The sequence below is a fragment of the Halichoeres trimaculatus genome, unplaced genomic scaffold (assembly GCF_033239565.1).
Source record: "Halichoeres trimaculatus isolate MK-OKI-2021-1 unplaced genomic scaffold, fHalTri1.1 fHalTri1_scaffold_21, whole genome shotgun sequence".
Classification (NCBI taxonomy): Eukaryota; Metazoa; Chordata; class Actinopteri; order Labriformes; family Labridae; genus Halichoeres; species Halichoeres trimaculatus.
In genome coordinates, this window is record NW_027437199.1 from 16,821,369 (window position 1) to 16,847,163 (window position 25,795).

General features: G+C 40.7%; 1 protein-coding gene across 4 annotated transcripts in view; it reads right to left on the bottom strand.

The window, feature by feature from the left end:
- Window positions 1–4,027: 4,027 nt before the first annotated feature.
- The window catches only part of wnt5b (wingless-type MMTV integration site family, member 5b), a 104,714-nt gene continuing 82,946 nt past the window's right edge, over window positions 4,028–25,795 (bottom strand). For 3 of the 4 annotated variants that reach the window (XM_074698140.1, XM_074698139.1, XM_074698141.1), the window contains 6 exons: window positions 17,134–17,306; window positions 15,999–16,086; window positions 15,708–15,867; window positions 11,885–12,177; window positions 5,975–6,133; window positions 4,029–5,875 (listed from right to left, as the gene is read on the bottom strand). In XM_074698140.1, coding sequence (XP_074554241.1) covers window positions 5,576–5,875; window positions 5,975–6,133; window positions 11,885–12,177; window positions 15,708–15,867; window positions 15,999–16,086; window positions 17,134–17,249 — 1,116 coding nt within the window. In that variant the 5' untranslated portion in view covers window positions 17,250–17,306 and the 3' untranslated portion in view covers window positions 4,029–5,575. Of the gene's footprint in view, window positions 5,876–5,974; window positions 6,134–11,884; window positions 12,178–15,707; window positions 15,868–15,998; window positions 16,087–17,133; window positions 17,319–25,795 lie in introns of those variants that run through there. The other variant, XM_074698138.1, reaches the window with a different exon arrangement.

The window sequence follows — 25,795 nt, forward strand, 5'->3', positions numbered from 1 at the left end:
ACACAAATACAAATGTGGCACCATTTCAAAAGGGAAATAAACATGCTTTGTAACAGTTTAAGGTTTATTTCATTATTACTGCAAATAAATAATCCACCAAACTCAAATTTCTTAACGCTTCATGCAAAGTTAATACAGGTTATTAAGCTTCACACCTTTCTTGTGCTGTTTGCTTGACCTCCTTTGCATATAGTTTTGCAGTTTTAACCACAAATCCCAAAGGATCAACACAGATTTTCAGGTCATTAGATTCAGTGCCACATAATTTTGAAAAACACAACTGAAAACGAAGTGTTGATCAACAAAAGTCCCTTTTTTATCCTGCAGCTCTAGTCTGTGTTGCATCATTAGTCTGGGATTTGCATACTTGTGGAAACAGAAACCAGTCATGCAGATGAAACTCTGTCAATCACATAACATGTTAAGACAAATGAGGATGTTTATAAGCATGGTGTGTCTCTGAGAGGACATTAAAGAGAGGGATGGGGGAATTAGCAGGTTCAAAAAGGATGACAAAAGTGGCACTGATGTAAGAAATATACACTCATAACTCTAAATGTGCAGCAGCACCCCACTGAGATGAGGTATTTCAGTTTATAGTGTCCTCTCTGCTGCAGCCACAGCTTGTAGAAGCTCATGGATGAATGAGCCTACAGAAAAGTGGCGTTTGATGCTTTCACGTTGAGCTCTGAGCATGTTTGAAGATGAAAGAAGGAAAAAGGCACAAAGGGAACAATGAGAAGAGTCAGAATATGAGTGTACATCTGTTTACTGTATGCCTGTGTGTTTAAGACAGAATAAATGAGGTGTTTGCTTTCCCTGGGCTAATCCAGATCAGAGTTCGCCTACGGATGTCTTAACAGCTGCTGGCTAATCTCACACATGCTAGGAGCAGGAGCCCATTCTATCGTCTGCTTCAGGCTGTGCTGCTAGCTTTGTCTGTCTTAGAGAGTGTAAACAAAGACTGGCTGTGTTTTAGTAGATATTCTGCTTACTTTCACACAAAGATCGGCCTTTAAAGGGAACTACATGCTCAAAATAACCTCACATCTTGGTGTCATTTGTTTGGAAACATTTCTCTGCTTTAGTGTTGTTGTTGTTTTTTCTTTTTGCACAGAAAGCCCTCCAGCCTTGGCAGTTTTCCCCAGTGGATGCAAAAGGTGCACCGAGGAACAAGCAGAGCCTCTAGTTCCTCCTCTCCTGTACAGACATATAAAAAGAACAGGTTGTAGAGGAATTATCTTCTTTCTCAGTGCCAAAACATCACAGACAGGAGGAAAAAAAGTGAAGACAAATTGCATTCCAACAGCCAAAAGCAGAGTTCATGCCTCCAAGCAGGTATGGCTTTATAATTAGACAGCTGGCAGTCGGACTCTTGGAGTTCCTGCAGGTGAAAAGCAGAGACTCAGATCAGGTGTCATTAATGCCATCTTTAAAACACTGTTCTCTTGTTTCAGGCCAGTTTGCGTGCACATGCATGTTCAAAGATGATTTGTTTGCCCTTTCAGAAAGCCCGACAGCTCCTCTAACATCCCCCCTCTCTGCTGCATCTCTCAGAGGAGGAGAGTAAGCTGTGGAGGGGAAGATAAGAGAACCGTGGATAGAGGAGTGTAAGTTTCAGGACAGATACCTGAGGGGACAGAAGTCAAATGAAACAAAATGAGAAACTCTGAATTTGTCTTTTTAAGTGTCCCCTCAGGGAGTCTGGTGCACATTTGGGAGGGAGAAATGTGGAATCAAGTGGAAAAAGGTTTGTGGGATGGTGATGCTTTGTACCTGAGAGTGCTGCAAACTGCAAAGCTGCAGACAGACTCAAGGTATCAAAGCTGAGACGAACATTCGTCCTTCTGCATGGACTCAAAATAGGCAAATAAAGTTTTAAAAGTTTTCCAGAATGCAGCTCAAAGCCAAAGAAGGAGCCTCCTCTTATATGATCGCAGCACCGCAGCAGCAGATGGTTGTCAGGTGACAGGGATTAGAGAAAACACAGAGCACACTTTTACTGCTCTAATCTGCAGCTATAAACACAAACACGCACTCTGTCACACCCTCCAAAATCTTTCAGTCAAATCATGGCCTATGAAGGAATAGTAAGAAGAACAATAAACACAGAGGCGTGGGAAGATGACCCACACGCACACACACTCAGATGGTACAGCATGTTATTCCTACAGCTCTGGTCAGTGGTCTAATTAAATTAGCTGTGAGGAGCTAAAGGTAATGGGCTTGTAAGGTACGTCACATAAAGACAAGCACAGCTGCCGAGCACTTGAGTGCTAAAACTTGTTCAGCTGCTGGAGCATTTCATAGAGCTGTATTAGACTGATTCTGCCATTAGAGAGTCAGCCCACAGGGGAGTCTGAGTGAAGACACAAACCTGAGGAGTCTAAAGCAGCTGGTGAGCCATGAAGGAGACAAGCTGTTTGAGACCATCTGATGGAGTCAGGTCATGGCAGGAAGTAAGGAAATTAAGATATTAGCGCAGAGAACATGACCACAACAAATGATGTTTTTTTTTTTTTAAGTGAGAAGAAGGTGATAAAAATAATTCCAAATAGAACAAGAACTAGAAAAGCCCCCAGAGAGCACAGATCTCCACCAAGCATACTTTGATTGTCACCAACACTTTAGTCCGACTTTAATGTTATACTCCCTTTCAGCAGACTGTCTGCTACAATTTGGTGTTATTTGATTATGATGACCCAGTACATATTTCATATTCCAGATCTTAGTATCCAAAATATTGGCAGGATCTGGATCATACTATTACATCTGTCAGAAATGATGGTGACCTTGTCTTGTGTTGTTTTGCAAAGCAATCCGACCATTTATCATGGAGTTATATACACATATGGTGAAAATGGCCCTATCTCACAATGATAAAGAATCCTTTAAAAATGTCCTGGGTCCAGATGGTGATCCGGATCACCTCCAAAATTTAATTGCTTCTTTCTTATCCCATTTTGAACATTTCCTGAAAATTTCATCAAGATTCATTTGTTACTTTTTGAGTTGTTCACAGACATACGGACAAACTCTCCCAAAAACACAACCTCCTTGGCAGAGGTGAAAATAAATTTGATTAAAGAAGATCATGTAATACAGTATTCAAAATAAATATATTGATTGCATTATGGTGTAGGTAGCATGGATCAAGCCATTTTAATTGTAAAACTAGAATTTGATATTCGTTAAACTGAATGCTTGAACTGGAGCATGGGAAAACTTTGTCTTCAGTAACATGTTTGGAAGATCTGCTATTCTTAACATCCCCCCTTGTGGTTTAAATCCTACTTTTTCAACAGATTTCACAACCCAGCTCCTCCTCTTGTGCTGTGTCTGATTTAACCCGCGTCATATGTATCCTCACTGATGTTCGCCCTGCTGTGTAATCTGGGGCTCTTTGCTGATGCTCTCTCTGCCTCTGCTTTATTGATGAGAGTATTCTTAGGTAAAATGTTTGTTATAGCTAAAAGTTGTCACTGGAAAGTACATTAGTGCAGTGTTAAAACAGAAGATGCAAAACGCTATGGATGATACAGTGCACAGGTATAGTTGCTGAGTTTAAATGGCCAAATATACCAAAACAAGAAATGTGACACATCTCTCAAGTTGTAAAAACTTGCAATTCATCAGTCGGATGCTGAAATTCGACAGCTTTAAAGATCTTTTTTTCGGCAGAAAAGCTGCTGTGAGGATTTCCTTTTTTCAGACCCCAGAAAGCAAACTAGACCTTTGATGACAGAACAAAATGTCAGGGGGTGTCAGAGGGAGGAATTAACGGCAGCTTCAAGAAACTAACCTTTGACTGCATCTTCAACAGCAAATATTCACAGGTACAGGAAATGTTTGCCAAAAAGATAAGATGTATAACTTCAACAACAAGAAATGCAAAATCCAACTGTTCCCTCGACGGTAAAATAGTGTAACCACAAAAAGTCTCACACAGCCAGAGCTTCAGTCGAGTTTCATGAACTTTCCTCACTGTGGATGCTAAATTCCTTTAATTATGTTCTGAAAGGCACTGCTGTCCTTCAGTTGCTTTTATTTCTTCCCTTTGAAGCAAATTATCATCATTTTCCAAAAAATCCGTAACAGGACAAAGAATTCTGTGTTGTTAAGATTTTTTGAGAAAGTCTTACCAGAGTTTCAGCTTTCAACAAAAAGCAGCAAAAACAGGACAAAGCCTCGTTGTTGTAGACTAGTTTATCAAAAGAATACACAATAATTGTCATGTATAAAACATAGAAAACAAGAATTACAAACCATATCAAAATATACCTTCTTCTCTGATCTACTACTTCTTTTCAAAGTAGCTTAAAATTAATTGCAGTCCTTTCTGATTTTTCTTCTTTCCCCAGCGTGCTCTTCGTGTTTGTGCATTTTTTCGACTGGATTACATTTACACTTTTACAATACGCTCAATGAAGCCCGTACAGGTCGCAGAATTCATGGTAAAACAGAATAATAAGATGTTAAATTGTTGTCAAAAACAGACACCTTCCTGCTGGCCTCTGGTTGACATAACAAGCTGCATAACATGAGATGAAGAGGTCCACTCAGTGTCTGTTAGTGCAGCTTCATTAAGGCGGACACGGCACATTAATCTCACTAATGGAGGCTTCGCTCGCTTCACTGTCACATGAAGGTCGTGGAGTTGGACTACTGATGTGAGCTGCTTGTTTAAACGGACGCCATTGTCAAGATGGCTGAAGATGGGGGAGCCTCATTAAGCGGAACAGACGCACTTGTCATCTCCCAGGTGCTGTGAATCTAACAGGAGCAATTACACAGAGACGGGTGGGGAAAGAGTGATCAGTGGGTCGTTTGCCCTATTTGATGCAGAGATTAAGTGTTTTCACTGCACCTTTTTACACTTTTATACAACAATCGACTTTTCCGTGCTTGAGTTTTCCAATTAACTGTGAAATTTGTTGCACAAAGTTTCGTTTTTTGTTCCTCTTCATTGTCGATTGCCTCCCCTTTCATCCCGCGCTCGCTGTCGTCCGTCTGTTTCACTCTGCATTTCTGGTGTTCTCCGTGTTGTATGAGCAACGTCAGCACAACTCACGCATGCCAGGATTCCTCTTTGTGGGGTTAAAAGGTCAAAAGTTCGGCATATGGCGTGATGATTTGTGGAATTCCTCCAACACACAACGGGTCCAAACTGTGCCTTTGCATCTGTCTCTTTAAATAACAATCAGAGCTGTATGTTTATTTATTATTTAATTATATATTTATTTCATTTCTCATATTCATCCTCCAGATCTTCCACTCTCATGGTCCATTCATCCTCATTGGATTTTTTTGTCCGTTCTTTCCATCCGTCCTTCATTCAGGGATTTGATCAGGATCATTTACGGGAAGTGTTGAGAAACTGGTACCAGAGTTGTCCAGAAATAAAGGATGAAACTCACTCTTCTTGCTTTCAGTGTCCTTCATCTTCTGTAGAAATGAGGAGATTAGAATCGAAACCTGTCTTAGCTTATCCTGAGCAAAACTCTGAAACCCCTCCATCATCTCATCACCTCCTTCTTCAGCATCCTCTTCCCTCCACGTGTCAGCCCTCACTTTGCTATTTGCACACAAACTGATCCACCAGCGTCGTGCAGCGCTTGCACTTGACGTAGCAGCACCAGTGGAACTTGCAGTGGCAGCGCTCGTGCTTGTAGGTCTTGAACTGGTCGTATCCTCTGCCGCAGCACATCAGCTCGCAGCCGTCCATGCCCTCTGAAGTTTTGTTGCAGAGGCGACCTTGAGTGCCCAGCGAGCCTGTTGTCTCGTTGCGGAGGCAGTAGTCTGGGCTGGGGTCGATGTAGACCAGATCTGATGGGGTTGGCGTGTTGAAGCGCTTGTCTACCAGCTCCAGCTTATTCTGGAAGAAAGGAGAGCAAATAAGCACGAGTCTAAGGACTATTTTCCTGTTCATGGAGTGTGGTGTTTGTTTTTTCACACTTTGCTGTGAGTTTAATACCTTCCGTCCGATACGCATCGCTGCTGCACTGTCGTACTTCTCCTTCAGGAACTCTCCTACACGTCTGAAATCAGCCAGCTGGAGCCAACAGGTCTTCAGACTGCAGGAACCGGAGACGCCATGACACTTACAGGCCACATTAGCGAGGTTATAGACCGCCTGGAAGAGAGAATAAAGAACTTGGTATTCAAAACAAAACTACAAGATAGTTTGACTGTGGAAAAAAACAAAAATACAACAACAACGAAAAAGACAATTATATATTATATATTTTGTATGTTAAGATGATGCTTGAGTTCAAACACTTTTTTCGGTTTGTCAACATTCAAAAAAGGGAAAAAACAAAAGCAAAAAGAAAATAAAAAGAGTTTTATCACTGTATCAAATACAGGGAGTTAAAATAATACTGTCTTACCCTCAGTAAATACTTCTTTTTAAATGAGAAATTTAAAATTAGCTCATTTTTGTTTCTTATTGATCTTTTTCAACATAAATAAAAGTCAGTCTAGAAAGTTTACACTTTTTTTAATAAAATGTGTTGCAGAATAGACCTTATGACCATGATTTATGACCTTTACTCCATCTAAAACTTGCAAGTCTGACTTTAAGCTCAACTGTTGTAATTCTCTGCTACCATCTAGTGGTGAATATGTATAATTGCATCTTCCTGCAGCTAATACAGCATGTGCAAACACAGCTAATCCTTGAAAACCTAGCTTTACTCATATAAAACAATTACTTTATCTATATCACCAAACAAAAATGTGCTTTGGAATTCAAAGTTGAAATGAAAAAATTGAGTTTGGAAAAAATAAGTTAGACCTAATAAGACTAAAAAATAGCATGTGAACTAAATGACAAAGACACAAGCCCTACACATTAATAAGGGAGACATTAAATGCAATTATCCACACATCAGCCCTAATGCCTGATGAGAGAAGTAAAATGTAAATACTTTGGGCTATGGTGACATTCAGCATAGTGTCCTGGTAAAAAAAAAAAAACCCTGCAAAATCTTTATTCTAAAATAAATATTTGAAGACTACAGGCTGTTATTTGAGCTACAAAAGCAATGGCAGCTAGTACAACTATACTACTCTTTTAGCTATTTCAATTTACATTTTATGGAATCAACAAATGATGAATTTGACAATGCCTCCTTTGAGTATCCTGGCACAAACCCCAATCTGAACTCCTAGATTAGGGTTTTAGCAGAACTGACTGTCTAATTCTATGCTTTATCACTGTGTCCTTAAACAGCTTGTAAGGCCTAAGCTTTCCTGAGCTTTTTAAACACATGGCTTAGTTTGACCAGGAAGTAAAGTTTATGGTTCCAGCAGTCGCAAACCTTAAAGTCCTCTCAGTCCAGCAGTGTCCAGTAAAGAGGTGAAAACCAAAACTGACACAGATGATAGTCTTGTACCACCACGTCATTAATCAGTCGTTGTGAGAGTCTTATTCCTGATCATCGATGTGCTGTAACTGCTGACTCAAGTAGTCCTGGACTCTAATTTCCCTTCACACAAATGAGACCCACCTCACCGTCTCCTCTCGGCCTGATCTCAATTACCTTCTCACCTCTGTTAACCCCTGCATCCCTAACACAACCCCGACCTCAACCTCCCACCTCCTGCTCCCCAATCCTCTACTTTACTACCCAGCAGGCATAGCACTCGGCACCCTCCAATCCTGCGACTCGACCCCTGTGACCCCCTCCGACAGACCCAGAGAGTGAGGACAATGACATTTTGTGAAGGCAGAGGCTGAGCTCTGAGACGTTTGGGGTTGTGTTTGAGGTGATTCCTCACATTTTACTCAAGTGAAGACAAAAATACCAAAAAGAAAGATGATCATACTCATTCTCCCTTTTTTCTGTGACAAAAGAGCTACCAGGAGGTTAAGGATTAGTTTCATTTGACAGCACCAGGAGGACATCCTGATATTTTACGGCTCCTTGTGGTTTTACGAGCCTTCATGTTTACTCAGATCCCCCATGGTGGGGTTTATTAGAGGTTAAGAAACAAAGTTATAAGGAAATAAGAGACACGCCTCTTCTCGCAACCATGAAAATACTTCAACAATGAAATATCTTGCAACTATAAGCCAGAAAAAAATCAGTGATTAAGTATATTATGACTTTTTTAGTTGACAAACTTAACACTTTCATTTCTCTCTCAGTTGTGACTGGCTGTGATTAATTCTACAATCTGCCAATTGCATCAAACCTGTGTCTGCATGAATCAAACATCACACTGAGCTATCTGGTGGGTCTGTAGTGACAAGCAAAACACACACACACACACACACACACACACACACACACACACACACACACACACACACACACACACACACACACTGACACACACATGATTAGTCATCCATGGTGGGGACACGGTCTCTGTGTCAGGCACAATAGCTGCTGCTCAGACAGGGTTAGGGGTTAGGAGCCGTGTGTGTGTGTGTGTGTGTGTGTGTGTGTGTGTGTGTGTGTGTGTGTGTGTGTGTGTGTGTGTGTGTGTGTGTGTGTGTGTGTGTGTGTGTGTGTGCGTGTGTGTGAATTTTGTGGTAGAATGAGGCAGAAATAGAGAGGATAGCCTGTTTTTTTGTCTGTAGTTAGAGTAGCCATATAAGGGGGCACATTTCCCTGCTTGATCTTCTTTCGCATTTGTGTTTCATGTTAGGGTTTCAACAGTGATGTTTCTTTTTTAGGTTCTTGTAATAATTTCTTACTCTCATGATAAAAACTTATGTAACTTTTTTTTTTTTACCACACTGACAAAACAATGCGTAATTTGAGTATTACTTTTGATGGACACAGTCTTCTAATCTAAGACCACCAAAGCTTCTTGAAGTTATACTCTCTCAATAATAAAAGCTCTTCTTGATCACAGAGAAGGAAGATACCTTGCGTTTACGTTGCCAGCTTGCTTGACAGTGTACAATTGGTTGTGATCGTAACGTTTGCAGGATCGATATTTAAACCTTATGTTACTTAAACTCCTGTAACTATGATTAATCTAATTATTCTTAGTGTAGCTGTAAGACCTTTTGGAGGACGTCTGCCCGAAAATTTACAAATTAAATTTGAAAAAAGTAATCAATTTATGACTTTTTTGATATATTGTAGACTCTATAATATATAGACATGGTCTCAGTGATGTCACCCATTTGTTTGAGACACAAATAATGAAGTCTTTCATTGGCGGGAGTCAAACTGGAATTTCTGACTCAAAAGGTGGGCTGCGCCTCTGCTGGGCCAAACCCATGATCCAAATATCTCCTTAAAGAGGCTCGTGTTTTTCTGGGATAAAGACTTCATTTCCCATGAGCTCTAGCACCCACTGTCGTGGGGATGTGACTCTTTCAAAGATGTGTTTGTTTTGGATCAAATGGATGGATACTGAATCTTCTTTTTGACTCTACTCAAGGTTACTTTTTACCGGACACAGAGTGAAGAGGAAATGTATTTTTTCACAGTTATATAGTGCTATTGTTTGAAAATGAAAACATTCAAACTTTGTAAACTTGGTTTTTAGCGTAGTTTAGTAGGCGGCTATATTTACCTCTAGTCTCAGCTAGGTGCTCTAAGACATGTCTGTAATGTGTGACGTTAGTGAATCCTGGTTCTGTCCTGCCAGTCATCTACCAAGCAGAGCTGACATAACCTCACTCTTCATTTTATTGATAGACTCTCAAGTTTGAACAGACCACTGCAGAATAACTGCTGCAAGTGGGATGGAATAAACATTAGCACAAACAGATTAAACTGAATTTCTAGCAGTCTAGCTCCAGTGTCCACCATTACTACAAATTGAATCCAACAAAAATCGTTTTTAGCAGAGAAAAACACAGATCTCTCTTCTCTCTGCTAAACTTGACATGCCCCCTACACATGTCATCTTTGAAAACTGTGCACCGATGTTCAAAAACTAAAAAACCTGACTCTTATGTTCAGACTGATCCTGTTTCCCACCACAACATGAGATGCTCTGTTTACTCCAACAAGCCCTAAAGGTCTCCACGGGCTGAAAGAGACTCCTGTGAGCAGAGGTGCCCTGGCCCTGTCTTCAGAGTGGGAATGTGCATCTTGTTGTGTCGAGCTCTGCCTCATTTGATTTGTGTGAAGTGGAGACAGTGGACCTCGGAGGCTGTTTACTCTTGTGTAAAAGTGTGTGTGTGTGCAGGTCTTTCAGAGTCACAGGAGTGTGACGGAGGTCCATCCCTCACCCTGCGTCTCTGTCTCCAGACGCTTGTACACACAGGCAGTCGTGTTATCCTCCTTACACACAAATCAAATGAAGCTAAGCGAGCAGAGAAGCACACACACACACACACACACAAACACACACACAAGCACACACAGAGTGGCACGCCCCTGTCACCTCCACAAAAGCCCTGCGGTTTGCCTTGTTCACCCAAGCGAGACAAATCCCGCTTAGGACAAACCGGCGTGTCCACGGAAGAAAGCCAGAAGACGGGATAAAGAGGAAGAGAGAAACTGCCTTCCTCCCGCTTGCTCTCCTCCTTTTCATCCTTCTCTTCTCCTCTCTTCCGTTTGGATGGACAGGCGACAAAGAAAAACAGGGATCAAACAGGCAGGAGGTGGAAAAGTCATTCAAGAGAGTGGGTGTGTGTGTTGCAGAGAGACAGTATGTGTGCTCCTGTGTGTGTGTAATTCAAGGCTGTAGATCTACCTCCTTCACACACTCTCCTACAGCCCCAATGGGATCCTCAGCAGAAACACAAGCTCTCCAGACCCTGACCTTTGACCTCTGATACACAGGCACAAAACCAGGCTCACTGTCTCACACACAAATCAAAAAGACACACACACATACACATACACACACACACACACACACACACACACACACACACACATATACACACAGTGTCTCTGTCTTGCAAACAGCTTGAACAAAGCTCCCCTAACTGAAGATAAACACACTCTGCTAATCCAGAGTGTACAAGCTCAGGCAAATGGACTTTTTACGAGCAAGGTGTGTGTATGTAACTGGTGTGTGTGTGTGTGTGTGTGTGTGTGTGTGTGTGTGTGTGTGTGTGTGTGTGTGTGTGTGTGTGACGTGTGTGTTTGAATATGTGTCAGTGAAATATATACCAAAAAAAGCCACTTGTAAATACTTTTAGTTGCTCTACTTCCACACTTAAGGCTTTGAACTGTGATGTATGGTGTCCAATAAGTGTCAAAAATGCAAAAATTCAAACTTCAGTTTTTCTTTTCTTTTCCTTGCTCAGTTTTTGCACGTTTTTTTATTTGAGAGTTTTTACTAAAGTAAAGAATTTTCACTCATCTTCGGCTCTAATTTCAAGTTTGAAAGTATTAAAAGTTACTGTATGGCAGCCTTAGAGGGACAAAAATCTCATGTAGCCTTTAATGCTAGCTCAGAGTGCGTTATTTATCCATTCATCCGTCTGCCTTTTAGTTTTCTGTGTAGCATTAGAAAGTTTTTATTCTGCAAGATGAGACTTTATGTGTTTAACCGTGTATGCATGTGTGTGTGTGTGTGGGTGTGGGTGTGTGTGTGTGTAGGGTAAAACACTGGAATGTGCAATGACCTGGTGACCTAGCCAGACTCCAAGGGCGTTAGCGCTTATGCCATTTGGACCCTCCCAATAAATAACTTGCACACACACACACTCTCACAAAAAAATGCCAGGCTGGACATCAGGGGCCACACACACACACACACACACACACACACACACACACACACACACACACACACACACACACACACACACACACACACACACACATACACTCATTCCTTACAGACATATCGTGAGGTCAAAAAGACTTGATGTAAACACTCTTATCTTGTCTAGGAAGTTTCATAAAGATGTTTTCTTTTCAAAATAAAAGCGTGTATATTTTCAGTCTCATACCTGTCTCCCCGCTTCGTTGTTCTGGAGGTTCATCAGTGTCCGAGCGTGCTCAATAGAGCCTCGTGGGTAATTCTTCTCCCTCTCCCTGGCATCTACAAACTCCCGGGCAAATCGGTAGCCATAGTGCACGTTGTCGCCACAGCCTCCCCACAGCCAATCGCGCGGCAGGTCACGAGGTCGGGCGGCTCGGCTGCAGCCACAGGTGGAGAGCTCGCCCTCACGGCACGCCCGGCTGATGGCGTTGACCACTCCAGCAGCGCTGATGGAGTATGTGAAGGCTGTTTCCCTGGAGCCTGATGGAGAGAAGATGGTTTTTGAGTAACTACAAATTTAAATCAGGCGAAACAACATTGTTGATTAAACCTTGAGCTCACACAAGAAGAATAATCCTTTTTTATTGTGTTCTTATTCAGGCCTGCAGTTAATTTGTGTCCCCTGACAGGAAACACAGCCAACTGCTCAGGTTAACACACACCCCCACACACACACAGCAAACAGCCCCACACCCACTTGACCCAACAATGGACAATAGACGTCATTTTAGGCTCTAAGTCAGTACCTGGTTAAACTCAACAACTTTAAATACCAGCTCAGCCATCCATGATACACACGCTGCATTTAATGAGCGAAACATCTCAGTTTTCACCTTCAGTCAGCCTCCCAGTGTACCTGTTTCAACTGTGGCTGCTCGGCCTTTAAGTTAAAGACAGGGTTCAACGTTTAAAGATAGCAACATGGATTTTTACAAATGATTTCTGTTCATTTGTATCCAACTTTGTGATAATTTTTTAACATTTTCTATACAACTTGATACAAGTAAATGGAATCAAACAGGTGGGGAGCAAGCTTTGACAGAACTGTCTGTTTTTTTGTTGATTATTAGAGTAAAAATAAACATTTTAGAAAATGAAATCTTGCTGTTTGAAGAATTAATTCCAGCAATGTACAAAATTCTAGGTTAGAGATTTGTCTATGGGTTTAATGTTCTTCAAAACGGATTATATGTAGAGGGGGAAGTACTTTTAGACACTACTATAATCTTTAATCCTAGTTACCGTTCTCTCCTCCGGCACACTGACACCACTTCTGAATACACAAACACAAGCTGCAGGTCTATTTTCTGCATTAATACACAAACCATTCAGAGGAGAAGGAAGGACAAAGGTGATGGATATCCTGACAGGTAGGAGGTTAAGTGCTCTGAAACTGGACATTTGCATGTGAAGAGCGAAGATCCTTGTAGTATTTCAGGCTGATACCGGATCAACAAACTACAAGCTATTCAAACTGGGTACGAGGTGAAAACTTCTTCACTTAGATCTCCACATCTTGTGGATGCTAATCTTTCTCTGTGATGAGTTTACTGACCATATACAGAATGTGATTTTACAGTTTCACTCATTCTTTTCTGTTTCTACCGAAGAGTGCTCATTTTAAGCACGTAATATCATGTTTTTGTACTTTTATTATTCCACCAATTTTTTTTTATTAATTCAACTTTTGTAGAATAGTATTAAATGAAACATCACTTTGAAAAAAAATCAAAATATATATTTTTTGCATTATACATTTTTTTTAGCCTTTTTAAAACATGTCATGATTAACATATTGAGCAAGAAACTCTATTTGGTTACCTTTGCTCACACTTAAAAAGGAAAAAATTCTAAAAGAAAATTCTCAAAAGCAAAAAAGTTTACTTATGTCCCCAAAAAACACTCTAGGGTTAAATTTTGAATACTAATTTATTCCAATGAGTGCCTTATGAAGGGTTAAAGGCAAGCTCTATTCTTTTTCCTGTCCATAAAAGATCAAATAAATTGCAGTATAATGATAATGTTTGTAATAAATGAATCTTTTTGACTTCGAGATGCTAGGACAGTTGGGGTTTATGTTTTTTTTCGGACTGGGGCCTTTGAAGCCCACTGGAGTGAGTTTTCGTGTGAACTCTAGCCCCCAGTATCACCCATAATATATTGCAGTTTAGCCTGGAATAAACACCGAGCAGCCAGACAGGCAGGTATGCATACAGAGCTCCTCATTCAGGTTTTAGTTGCAGGCTCACCGTCAGGGAGGATGCTCGCTCACATTATGCAGCAGGATAAAGAGACAGAGGAGAGCCCGAGTGCTTTATGAGACCTGCGGAGCCCAGACTTCAAATAGCGGGTCCGGATCTGCCGGCTCCGTGTCAGCTCATCAGCGCATTTCAAAAGAGGAGCCGCAGGACAATGGAGCCACTAACACCTCGGTATAAACCTGCAGATAGACCGACTGTCAATAGAGAGACAGGCAGCCACAGAGGAGCTGCGAACACCTCGTCTGACTGCCCGCAGCGGATTTGACACTTACTTGTTGATGAGAGGTTTCCCACATCGCCTGCTGGGAATTAGACGCACATGAAACCGACCCGGGGTCTGAGCTTCTTGTAGACATTTACTAAACGTGCTGCATGTTGATGTTTTAGCTCTTAATATCGTGTTTTGTTGCGTCTTGTTCACGACTTAGCCTCACCGCGTCAATTTTGACTGAACAAAGTCACTGCGCCTGCGCAAGATAACCTGCGTCATATAAATTAATGCATGAAAAATTAACGAGACAACTAAATTTCTTAACTACAATGCTTAATACTGAATGTTCAGGTCTTCTCAGTGTTTACATGTCCGCTTTTTATATGTTCCCACTTTACAGTTATTCTGTTCAAGTGTTTATTTTATATTATCTTAGTGTTTATAAATGTACATAACTTCTTTTTTCTCTTTTTTTTTTTCATTTTCTTCACATTAATTAATTCATACTATCTGCTTTTTAAAGTCTTTGCACCAACAGATCAAGACAAATTCCATGTAACGTAAAAACTACTTGGTACCAAATTTGATTCTGGTTCTGGTGTACCAAACATTTGCTAGCTATACTGTGTGCTAATTCTCAATATTTAGGGTGTTTAGTATCATTTGACAAACTTGACTTCCAACTTCCTAGATTTAAAGCTTTGTCTGATTATCAACCACATATACACCCAGAATATGGAAGTTAACAGGCTACAGCACGGTAGAAATGTAAAAATACACAATCATTCTTGCAAAGTATCAGGAAATTCACAACAACTTTAAGGATGAATATAAAAAAAGAATCACCAAACCAACCAAGTGCACCATGCCCAATTGCTTTTGTAAGTCTTTCCTTGAGTGTATGACCCTATCACAAGTCCAAGGCCTATAGGAAATGTTTGAGAATGGTGGGCCGCAAAGACATTATTTATTTTCATTTTGCCCAATACTATTTGTTTTTGCCCTCAGCCCCAGGCCGTACGACCTGTCCACTCTTCAGACTGCTAGTGACTCCACCAACCCACTGTTCAACTCATATTCCTGTCCAAACAGTGATATGCGGCACACTGTATTGTTATTCCAGTCTAATATATGACTGTCTGGCCTCAGATGACCTCTTCTGCTGGTCAAACATTCAACATGGCAGCTCTGCACATCCTGCCTGAACACTCGCTTGGTTAAAATCACAACAACAATCAAAGGAAAACAGTGAACTTGTGCAGTACTGATGAAATCTGGTTGAGACTGCTGTTTAGATTGGAAAGATTGATATGAAAAACATGACTGATTGCTCTGCTTGGTTTTAGCATGGACTAATTCTATGTATGCCAGAATAGTGTCTGTCATTACTGTCATTTTAAACACTGATGTTATCCTAGAGATTTCTTTCTGGTTTGAAGTCAAAAACTTCTCAACATCTCTCAAACTAACTGGCAAAACTTTCAAGCGAACAGCAAAAACATTTTCTTGATTTCCTAAATAAAACGGCATTAATTTACCAATCTGCATGACCCGTCCGAACACAGATGTGTTGTCCACAGTGCTGCAGTTCCACCTCCTCTGTCTGAACTGGTACTGGCACTCCTTGATGCCAGTCTTGGCTCCATCTCCAATATAAATCATGTGGTCCTGGTAGAGCTGGCACAGCTTCCTCTGGCCCTGCAGACCGCACAGCAGCACAGGAGGAGATGTGAATAAATTAGTTTTTGTACCTTTTTTTCTTCAGTTTCCAAACTCATGAGAGTGGTATCAAGACTTTTTGTAAACACAGAGAAAAGACGAAAAGTTACCTGTGAGAGACCTGACAGCTGACTGCAGAGTGGCTGAGCTCCGATGATGTACATCTCCGGCCGCTGGATCGGGGTCAGCGCTAGTGACCTGAGACACAGACCTCATATTAAGTCTAAATTTAAAACCAATAAACTTTATCTACACATTTATCTTTACAGCCCTCAGAGGAATGGCACAGACAGTGAATCTGTGATCTACGACTCTCTCCCTCTTCCTCTCAGAGAGAAGGCCAGCACTACAGAGGACAAAGTTCAGACACAAGTTTATTAGTACGACTGGCCTATAAAGCACAGATAAATGGGTTCTGGTGTCCCTCACTTAAAACACACTCCTTGAATTTTCTTCTTTGACATTTTATCCTGTGAAACCCTTCAAAATATCTGTAATTTAAACATTTTGAATCAAATTTGCATTGAAAACAAAACAGGAAATTTGTGTTTTCCAATCTAAAACTCTTATAGCAAGATTACTCCAACAGCTCTTTTTGTTATTAAAGTTACACACACAATGTTATGTATGTTTGTGATTGAGGCAGTCCTGAAATAATGGCATGATTTGTGCCAGCTGTCCTTAAACAGCAATCGAATGACTGATGCACTACAAAAGGGAATTTACACAAACTAAAATTGAAGCCAAATTGAGCAGCATTCTTCCGTCTTGTATAACAAGAAGTTTGGTTAATTGAAGGGTCCTATAGGCTCAGCAGCAGGCAGCCGTGCAGCGCCATTTGGAGCCAGGCCAGGGTAAATATTGTGACAGAGCCCTCACATTTGTTGCACTCACTGTTGGGCTTCAGAGTGAAGCATCACCCCCAAAACACACACACACACACACACACACACACACACACACACACACACACACACACACACACTGAAGGCAGCTAGAGCCTGTATGGCTCCTTTTTCCATGTGTCATTTGTTGTCAATGGATTCTGATTAAAAAGTTTTTAAAAAATCATTTAAAAGCTGATTTCAAACGCAAATTCAGAAGTTAAAACTTAAAATCTACTCCTGAAACTTCTTCTGTCCATCTGTCAACAGTTGCTGCCATCAAACCGACTCCATCCACTTTTCATGCGCCATCACATCCTCCAAAATATCAATACACCACAGGGATCGTTCATTTACTCACCACCATGAGTTGGCATCAACTAGCAGCAGTTGGGAGCTGCAGGCGAGGAAAGCGGCTGCCAGCAGCAGATGCCGCGCAGCACCGGTTCTTCTTCTCCGGACAGGCCTGGTGTCCATGATCCGCCGCGTCACCGCCGCACAGCCGGAGCAGAAAGAGCTGAAGAAGGTGCTCTGCTGTAGGGACATGGAGAAAAATCAGGAGGCGTCCTGCTCGGTCCTGCTGGGTCTGCAAATCCCCGCAGTGCGGGCAGGTTCGAGTCCAACACACGTGTGATTGGTGTGCTTTGCAGCACGTCTGCTACACTGTTTGAGTCCACTTGTCTTTTACTCTCTCATGTTCTGTCCAAAATACTTGAAGCTACGAAAAGAAACCTGCCATCAAAAAATCCACAGTTTGTTTCACTGTGGATTAAAGTGCTGAAATGACAGGAAAAAAAGTCTCAAAATAACTTCAGGAGCTTCTTGATAAGATCCAATTAACTGGTCAACATTCCGTGCGTAAAATGTTTAGTTTGGTTTTACGCACAGTACTAGACCCTTATCCACGCTCACACTTGTCCCAAAATGAAATAATGACAAAAACTTTCACTACAGTGTGCAGTGTGATCCAAGGATTGTTAAAACTTAATCTCTAATTGAGCAACAACGCAACTCTTCCTTTCTCTTTCTGAACCCTTGCAAACACTACACATCTCCTCTCTGCTTCACACTGTCTTTAGAACTGCACTCCTCCTCCAATCACCCCCACTTTACTCCAGAAGCCCCCCACCCATTAACCACCCCTCTTTGCCTGGTCGTTGCGCGCATGTGCGTAGAGTCAACTATGAGCGTTTGATGCTAGGCCAGGACCAGACGCACCTGTAATGCTGCGTTTAAGACTAGTAGATAAAAACTAAACACGTTAAATCAACTGTTCACTGGTACATTATGGTAAAAAAAAAAAAAAAAAATAATAATAATAATAAATAAACCAAGTATTCTACCTCCCTGAATAACTCAAGGCCTTCTATGTCACTTTAAGCACCAACGGTGTGTAATAATGTAAACAATTTTTATGTAGTATTTTTGTGAACGTATACAAAGTTCCTTAGTAAATACAATCAAGAGAAGTTCTTCAAAATAGAAAGTGCTCAATCGGATCGATCAGAATGATGTTGGGGCATGAAAGCGAAACTGGGGACCTCAAGAGACTTACGCTCACTAAATTCCTCTCATCAGCTCAAGTGTATAATTTGTTTAACCAAAAGGTGAATGGCTCAAAGTCGTGTAATCCCCTCTTCTTTAGTCTGCAAAAATAAAAGAAAGAAGCAGACCACCCCCTTCCACGAAAACGCACAAAACACGCGCACATCAGAGATGGTCTATGATTGAAGAATAGCGCGAGGTCTTCTTTATCCATATACAGAGAACAACAGAGTAGGAAAGTTTTGTTTTTATTTTTCTGAGCTTTTTAAAACGGTTCCTCACAATCCTGGGAATGGCAAAAGAAAAATAAGAAGCCTAAAAACAATCTTTTATTTATTTAAAAACATGTATCAATAAATAAATGTCGACATTATCCGTATTAAAATGTCTTAGAATGCATAACTATCACAGCCAAAGCGTCTTCTAAAGGGTGTAACAGTTTGTACGTTACGCAGAAAGTGTTTGTTGAACCACACAAAGAAAGGATCTGTTTTTTCCCACTAAGAATGAGTGAGTTGAGCGAATCCATACTGAACAGTTCAGGTCTAAAGTCACTCGAAAGGCCTGAATATGTTTACACTGCGTTATGTTTCTAATCTTGTAATTTACATTCCGCTCAATCTCATCTTCACAGGATTTCCGTGGGTGTTTCTCGTCACGTAAAGTCGGATGTCACTCGTCTCTGCATGATAATAGTTCCGAATGTTAAGCAGAGGGGTTGGGGGGAGCGCACACCTTTAATCTCCCAGGGGCCCTAAACTCTCCCCAGCGCGCGCACAAATACACACACACACGCGCGCGCCTTCAGAGCTCTGTGAGGTGATCTAACAGGCTGCTTCAATATACAAGTGATTGATATTCATTCTGCAGACAGGGCGGGTGCTCGGTTGGGTCAAAGTCAGGTTGAGCGGGTGAATCAACAGTGAAACAAAGCGCTGCAGAGGTCATTGGAATATAAAGCAGCGCTGCAACAAGTCCACCCGAATACAAAGTGAGCCGAAGACTCATGAAATCAGCTTCACTCCGTCAAATATGACCTCCTCTACATGTAGTAAATTCATCTCCATGGACAAAATGCTAGGCCAGAACACCTCTTGTAATCGCTGAAGAGGTTTGTGAGACAACAGCGCCCCCATCTGGTGAAGTCTAACATGAAATTATTCTTTAGTAGCCTCTTTGATTCAGCAGTGAACTTCAGTTAGCTTTGACCACTAAACTGTTAAACTTAACATATCTGTGTAATCTTGTTGGAAAAACATCATACCTGAGTGCCTGAGGTCCCAAACAGTAACTTTTTTATTATAAGATCTTAACACCAAAATATATTATTCGAACAAGTTTTTATCTTGTGCGCACAAGTAGTTGTGTTTTGTTGTTGTTTTGCACAAGATAGTAACCGGATATTACACACTTAAACTATTATCTTAATTTTTTTTTATGTTTTATGCTCATTTTTTTTCAATAATCACTTTTTTCAATCCTGCAGAACTCATATTTTTTCCACCACTGAAAATGACAACACTTGGTTGAAGATCACAAGAGCTACTGAAAACCCTTTTTTACCTTGAAGCTGCTTACAAAAAAGCTGTCTCTTACAACACCAGATGATTTGTTAGCACCAGACATTTTTCCTTGAGAAGCTCATTGATGGTTTCACATCCCTCAAGGATAAAATTGTGTCCCCAAAATTTGTGATAAGAGAGAGTCAAAAATCTAATTTCTCTCTTCTTAAAACATGACTGCATTTAAAAACCAGTGAAATAATACTAAGCCTGTAGGTCACTTGCAGTCTACACTAAATTGAGGAATGTGCATCAGGTGTTGTTAAACTTGTCAGCTGAATGGTCCATAATGAATCCTGATTCTTGTGACTTTCTGATGCTACTGCTCCAACAGAATGAATATTCAGTTATTTCTGAAACATAAAATGATATATTTTTTCATGCATTTTTTCTAAATTTTATTTTATTTTCTATATTTTTTATGCTACATGTCCCTCATTTTCTTGCAGGCATCTGGCTGTTCTGATCTTCCACTTCAAAATAACATCAAAACAAACCATTGGCAACAAAATCCAGATCCTTACCATGAAAATTTAAAGAGTCATTCCCCAGACCTATTTTTTATACTTTATCTTTAAATTGAATTTTTATTCTAGTAAATATGTCTTAATTCTGATAAATCCTCCACTTCAGTTCCTGAAGTCTCTTTTCTTTTCTCCTCTGCAGCAAACTGTCCTACTGGGCCCTCAGTAGCCAGTCCCCACCCCATGCTGGTTGCCTCAAAAGAAACATGCTGAGGATTTATTTTTAGGACATGATATGTAGATTCAGAGGCTGCCCTGTGATAGCCTGTGATTTGCTTGTACTGCGACTGTTTGAACACAAGGGGGCGCAGTTCAGCCACATGAAACAGTGAAGGCAAAAAGGGGCAAAAAGAGGCAGAGTGAGGTAGAGAAGGAGGGAGGGGTGAGAGCACAGAGACAAAACTTTGAGCAAGTGAGATGAAGCAAAGAAAGGAGGTGGGAGGGAAAACAGAGGGAGGGTGAAAAGAGAGAGGGAGTGTCCAAGTAATGGATACACAGAGGGAGGGAGGGAGGGAGCAGGAGAGGACTTGTCCCCAGAGGATATGAGCAATAGCCGTGCAACAGGGAGCAATGCCTGAGAAAGTCGGTAGCTCTTCTGGATTAACGGCAGCCTCCTTCACTTCTTTATAGCCCACGGTGCCAGAGTACAGCCAGCGAACGCAGCCTGATAACTCCTGCAGGGAAAGTAACAGCTGCGGCCGGCTGATCATGTTTGAGCTGATCCTCTGGAAGCTGCTCGGGCCAAAAATGCTAAATAACAGTATCTTAAAAATGACTGTCACTTGAAAATGTATCACCCTCGGGTTAAAAAAGAAGAATTTAAGGATGAATAGAAAAAGAGGGGATGTGTGGCACTCGAGATACCTGAAAGGAGACTCAGTGTGTCTCCTAACTTAGGGAAATATTATAATTACTGCAGATTTTTACATTTCAAGGCAGAGTCTGGCACATTTACTCTTTTGAACTCCCTTTTAGGAGCAGATTCTTCAAAATGCAGGCAAATCATGGTTCTTATGCTTCTGGAATGTCTGTGACAGATATGTTATGGCACATTTAGGTCTGATATCTGTAGGCCATTGCTTTGAACTCTTGTCATCAGTGTTTACTAAAGAGGAGTTAAAACCAGGAAGGATTAATTACTCAAAATCTATCAATCTAAAATATAAATATCCACAAGTAATGATGATAAGAAAGGCATGTAATCCAAATCTAACAGGAAAGAGGATCAGATGTTGTGGTGTCAAAGCACAGAACTGGAGATGGAAACGTTGACAGGGACCAGGCTGGAAAATCTCAATCAGGTGGACTCATGGAGTTCTTTTCACCAGTTTCACCTCATGAAGCGCTATAATCCTGTGAATTATTTAATAACTGGACAACAAGCTGTATGATGTACAGTAAGCAGGTTGTTGCAGCACTTCATGCTATACTGTGTGTTGATTAGTCAAAACTATGGAAGCCCTAGAATGTCATGATTAAATACATTAAATTTACTCAGTTTTCTTGTGAGTTTTCTCAGCTTATTTTTTGTGTTATCTTGAGAGAACAAGCCTTGTTTTCTCAAGATCATGGAGTAATCTTGAGATAATGAAGCTTGATTTCTCCAGATAATTTTGGGCAATCTAAAAATCAAAACAGGTGAATTGCTTTCATCAGCAAAAACGGGCCAAGGAAAAGGCAGACACAAAAATGTCTCTGAAGGTTTGCTTATGGAAACCTTTTTACTCGTCACGTCCTCTAGATTTTCAAGTTCAATTGTTTTTTCAGCGTTACATCGAGGCCATGACCTGGTTCTTTGTACTATTCATAAAGCACATAGAAACACAGAAATAGGCTTGATTTACTTCAGTAAAGAAAAAAAAAGCTTGGCACACCATCCTCTAGCTAACAATAGTGATCAACCAACAGATTTGATTTTTATATCACTAGAAAATGGTCTTGTTATCTTGGTAAAACAGCCTGTTTAACCAAGAATACAAAATAAATTATCCCTAAATCTTAAGAAAACAAGACTTAATTTTTCAACATACAGAGAAAGTAAGTCGAGACAGCAGGAAAAAATATTAAATGAAAACATTCATGAAAATGGAGAAAATAAAACATATGGAATCATGACTTCTCAGGGCTTCCATACAAAAATCTAAAATGATGATAATTCTCAAAAAGGAAGAACTCCCCACATCACACCAGAGTTGTTTTCTTGTTTGTCTTAGATAATTCTCTGCTGATCTAAAAATCAAATCAGTAAGGTAATCATCATCATCATTAGCCAGGAGACGTGTCTCTTTGTTCTGACTAATGATGGTGATCAACCTGCAGACATGAATCTGAAATTGCCAGAAGATTATCTTGGTACCTTGGGGAAACAAGACTTGTTGAATTTAAACAATGATGAATTAGTAGCTCATTCTTTCAAAAAATTGAAATGATAAAACATACCTGATCATGACCTTTAAAGACTCCCATACAAGCACCTACAATGACAATAATTAAGTGGTGTGACCATAGACTGTAAAAAAAAAAAAAAAGAATTTCATCTTGCTCGGCTCGAAGTGAGGTCTCCACAAAAAACTGCTCCCCCTGGTGGCTGGCTGCAGTGTAGCCCAAAAAAATCTGTCTCTCCAGTCATTCCAGATGGGCTGTGGTCAAACTTTAAAAATTTATTCCACCTCGTAGAAATGTTTCTCACGTCCCACTGTTGTGATGATTTAGAGATAGTATTTGGCTGCCTTGTATTCAATTCCTCTTTTTTCAGAAAAGTTTAGTTTTCATTAGTTATAGGAGGTTAGAAATGAGGGTTTACGTTAGATAATGTATATGTGCGCAGACTCTGGCTGCACAACTGCTACCAATGGCTGCGCCTGTGGCGGGGGTGTTTTGGTTTTAAAACTGTCCGATGATAAATGGTGGAGCCACACTGTCCACTCTATATACAGTCTATGAGTGTAACATGTCAGTAGACCCCACACATCACACCAGATCAGTTAACAGAGTTTGCATCTTACATGTGATTTTATCACTTCCTGTTGACACTGTTGCTAAAACGCTGGTTAGCAACACAGCCATGGTATATGAATAACATGGATGATAGTTCTACTTGTTATTTGGAGAGTAGAGCATTTTGGATGGTGGTTAAAGGCGTACTTTACGGTATCTGTTACATGCAGGACTTCTGTTGCTATGGCTCATGTATAAGTTGCATTGCACTGATGGTACTCCAATGATGTCAAAGATAATCTATTAATTGCCCATAAAACCAGTTTAGACACAATTCTTAATAAAAGTCTTTCACTTAACTCAAAGAAAACCTATTTCTAATATAAACACAGCAGGAAACTCTGTCTCTACTTAATAACATGTTTATTTCCTCTGAGCATTAGTCTTTAAATTAATTGTTTAGTTCACCTTCTGTTTCTGTTCTGTCACACTTTTATGTGACAGCAATTAGTACATTTTCCTATCTGCTCTTTCTCATCTTACCCGCTGCTTTTGCTTTTGAAAACCTACAGAAAAACAAGTTAGAACAGAGCAAACCAGGGAATACGTGCCAACACTTTACCGGCACATGGACACGTTTGTGAGAAGCGAAGAACTCAAAAGGAGAAATGCAGCGACAGAAAGCCCACGGGATGAAGAAACTACCTGCTCCATTTACTGGAGATGTACTTCTTCTTGCTCTGAACGACACTCATACGTATGATGCAGCTACACACACATGTGCAGCAACTAACTGCCAAATGCAGCTGGTATCCAGCTCACACACACACACACACACACACACACACACACACACACACACACACACACACACACACACACACACACACACACAACCCAGGGGAAAAGATCAGGGACCTGAGTGAAGAGGAGTGACCTTAAGTTTTTATCTCCCTCTCCTCTCTCCTGCTTCCTTACTCTTCTCCTGCTTCCTTTCTCCCCTGACTCGGCCCGTCTCCTCCCCTCTTCCCTCCATCCATCCTTCTGTCAGCTGGCAGAAGATGAGTCATGCCTCTCGCTGCGAGGCTCAAACTCTACCCCCCTCCCCCCTCTAAATATATCTTCTCTATACTCTTCCTCCCCGCTCTTTCTACGTCTCCATCTCCTCCCACCCTCCCTCCTCCTCCTCTTCACACTCTTCCCTCCGCTCCATACCGCCATCTGTTTCTCCACATCTCTCTGCTTTGTTCTGTTGCTCTACCTTCTTCTTCTTCTTCTTCTTCTCTGGATTTCATTTCTCTCGGAAAAAGTCGGAATAATCAGCCATTTATGTTTCTGTCTTTCTCTCCTTCCTTCTCTCCCCCATGGTGCACACAGCTGTTCTCATGCTCCCTCGTCTCTTAACTGTGATGCTGTGAACACACAATCCTATTTATTCTGCCAATGTTATGTGTAGACAGTGAATGATATCGTCTTTCTGAGCTCATGTGAGTCTTGGTCAGTCCATCATCACAGAAGGACATTTAATGGCACGATATAGTTATTGCATACATACTATCTGTGCTAAGTAGCTGTGAGTAATGATTTCTTTTCTTAGCACATCTATTTTAGCATCTTCTACCAATGACAATCCTTAGGGTTTTGAAAACTAGTTTAACATAATGATACCAATAATGGCATCAGATGTAGTTCAAAGTAAAAAACTGATGATTAAATCAAGAAGCTACTTTGTAAATGTTTACAACATAAAAAAAACACTCAAAAGCAAAATCACAGCTGACCCAAGCATTTAAACCAAGCTGTAATCACAACAGAGGTTGTGATATAGAGCAATATGTTTATAATGAAACATTAAAGACTGGAAATTTGGTTTAAAGAAGAAATTGCAGCAAAGCGCGGGTTTAGCACAGGGGTTAGATTGTGTGCCCTGAATGCACAGAGTTCATTTCTTGAAGAGGGTTCACTGGGTTCACTGGGCGACCTTTGAGTCATTCCACACTCTTTCTTCTCAGATTCCAACTTCATTTCCTATCATTCCAATAAAGGCATGAAAAAAGATCCTATTATGAAAGAAATGTATATTAAATCCAAATCCAGTGTCACATTAAAGAGGGGGTATTCTGCGTTCCCATATTTTACACATAGATATACATTAACAGAGCTGTGTTCATACTAAACAAACTGCTATTTACTTGTTGTAGAAATCCCTGAATCTGTCTGTAAACTTCTAAGAAAGCTCTGTTTACAAAACAAAAAAAAGCATGAAAGCTTCATGGGATATTCACAGGATCTTGAAATGATGATGTCATCACATAAGGGTCTCCTAGCTGGTTCATGACACATTGGAGGTATGAGACTCAAACACTAAGGGCTCCCCATAGCTCTGCCCACAAAAAGGCCTTCAGAGGACTGGCCAATCAGGGAGAAGGGGGTTGTTTTAAAGAAACAGCAACTA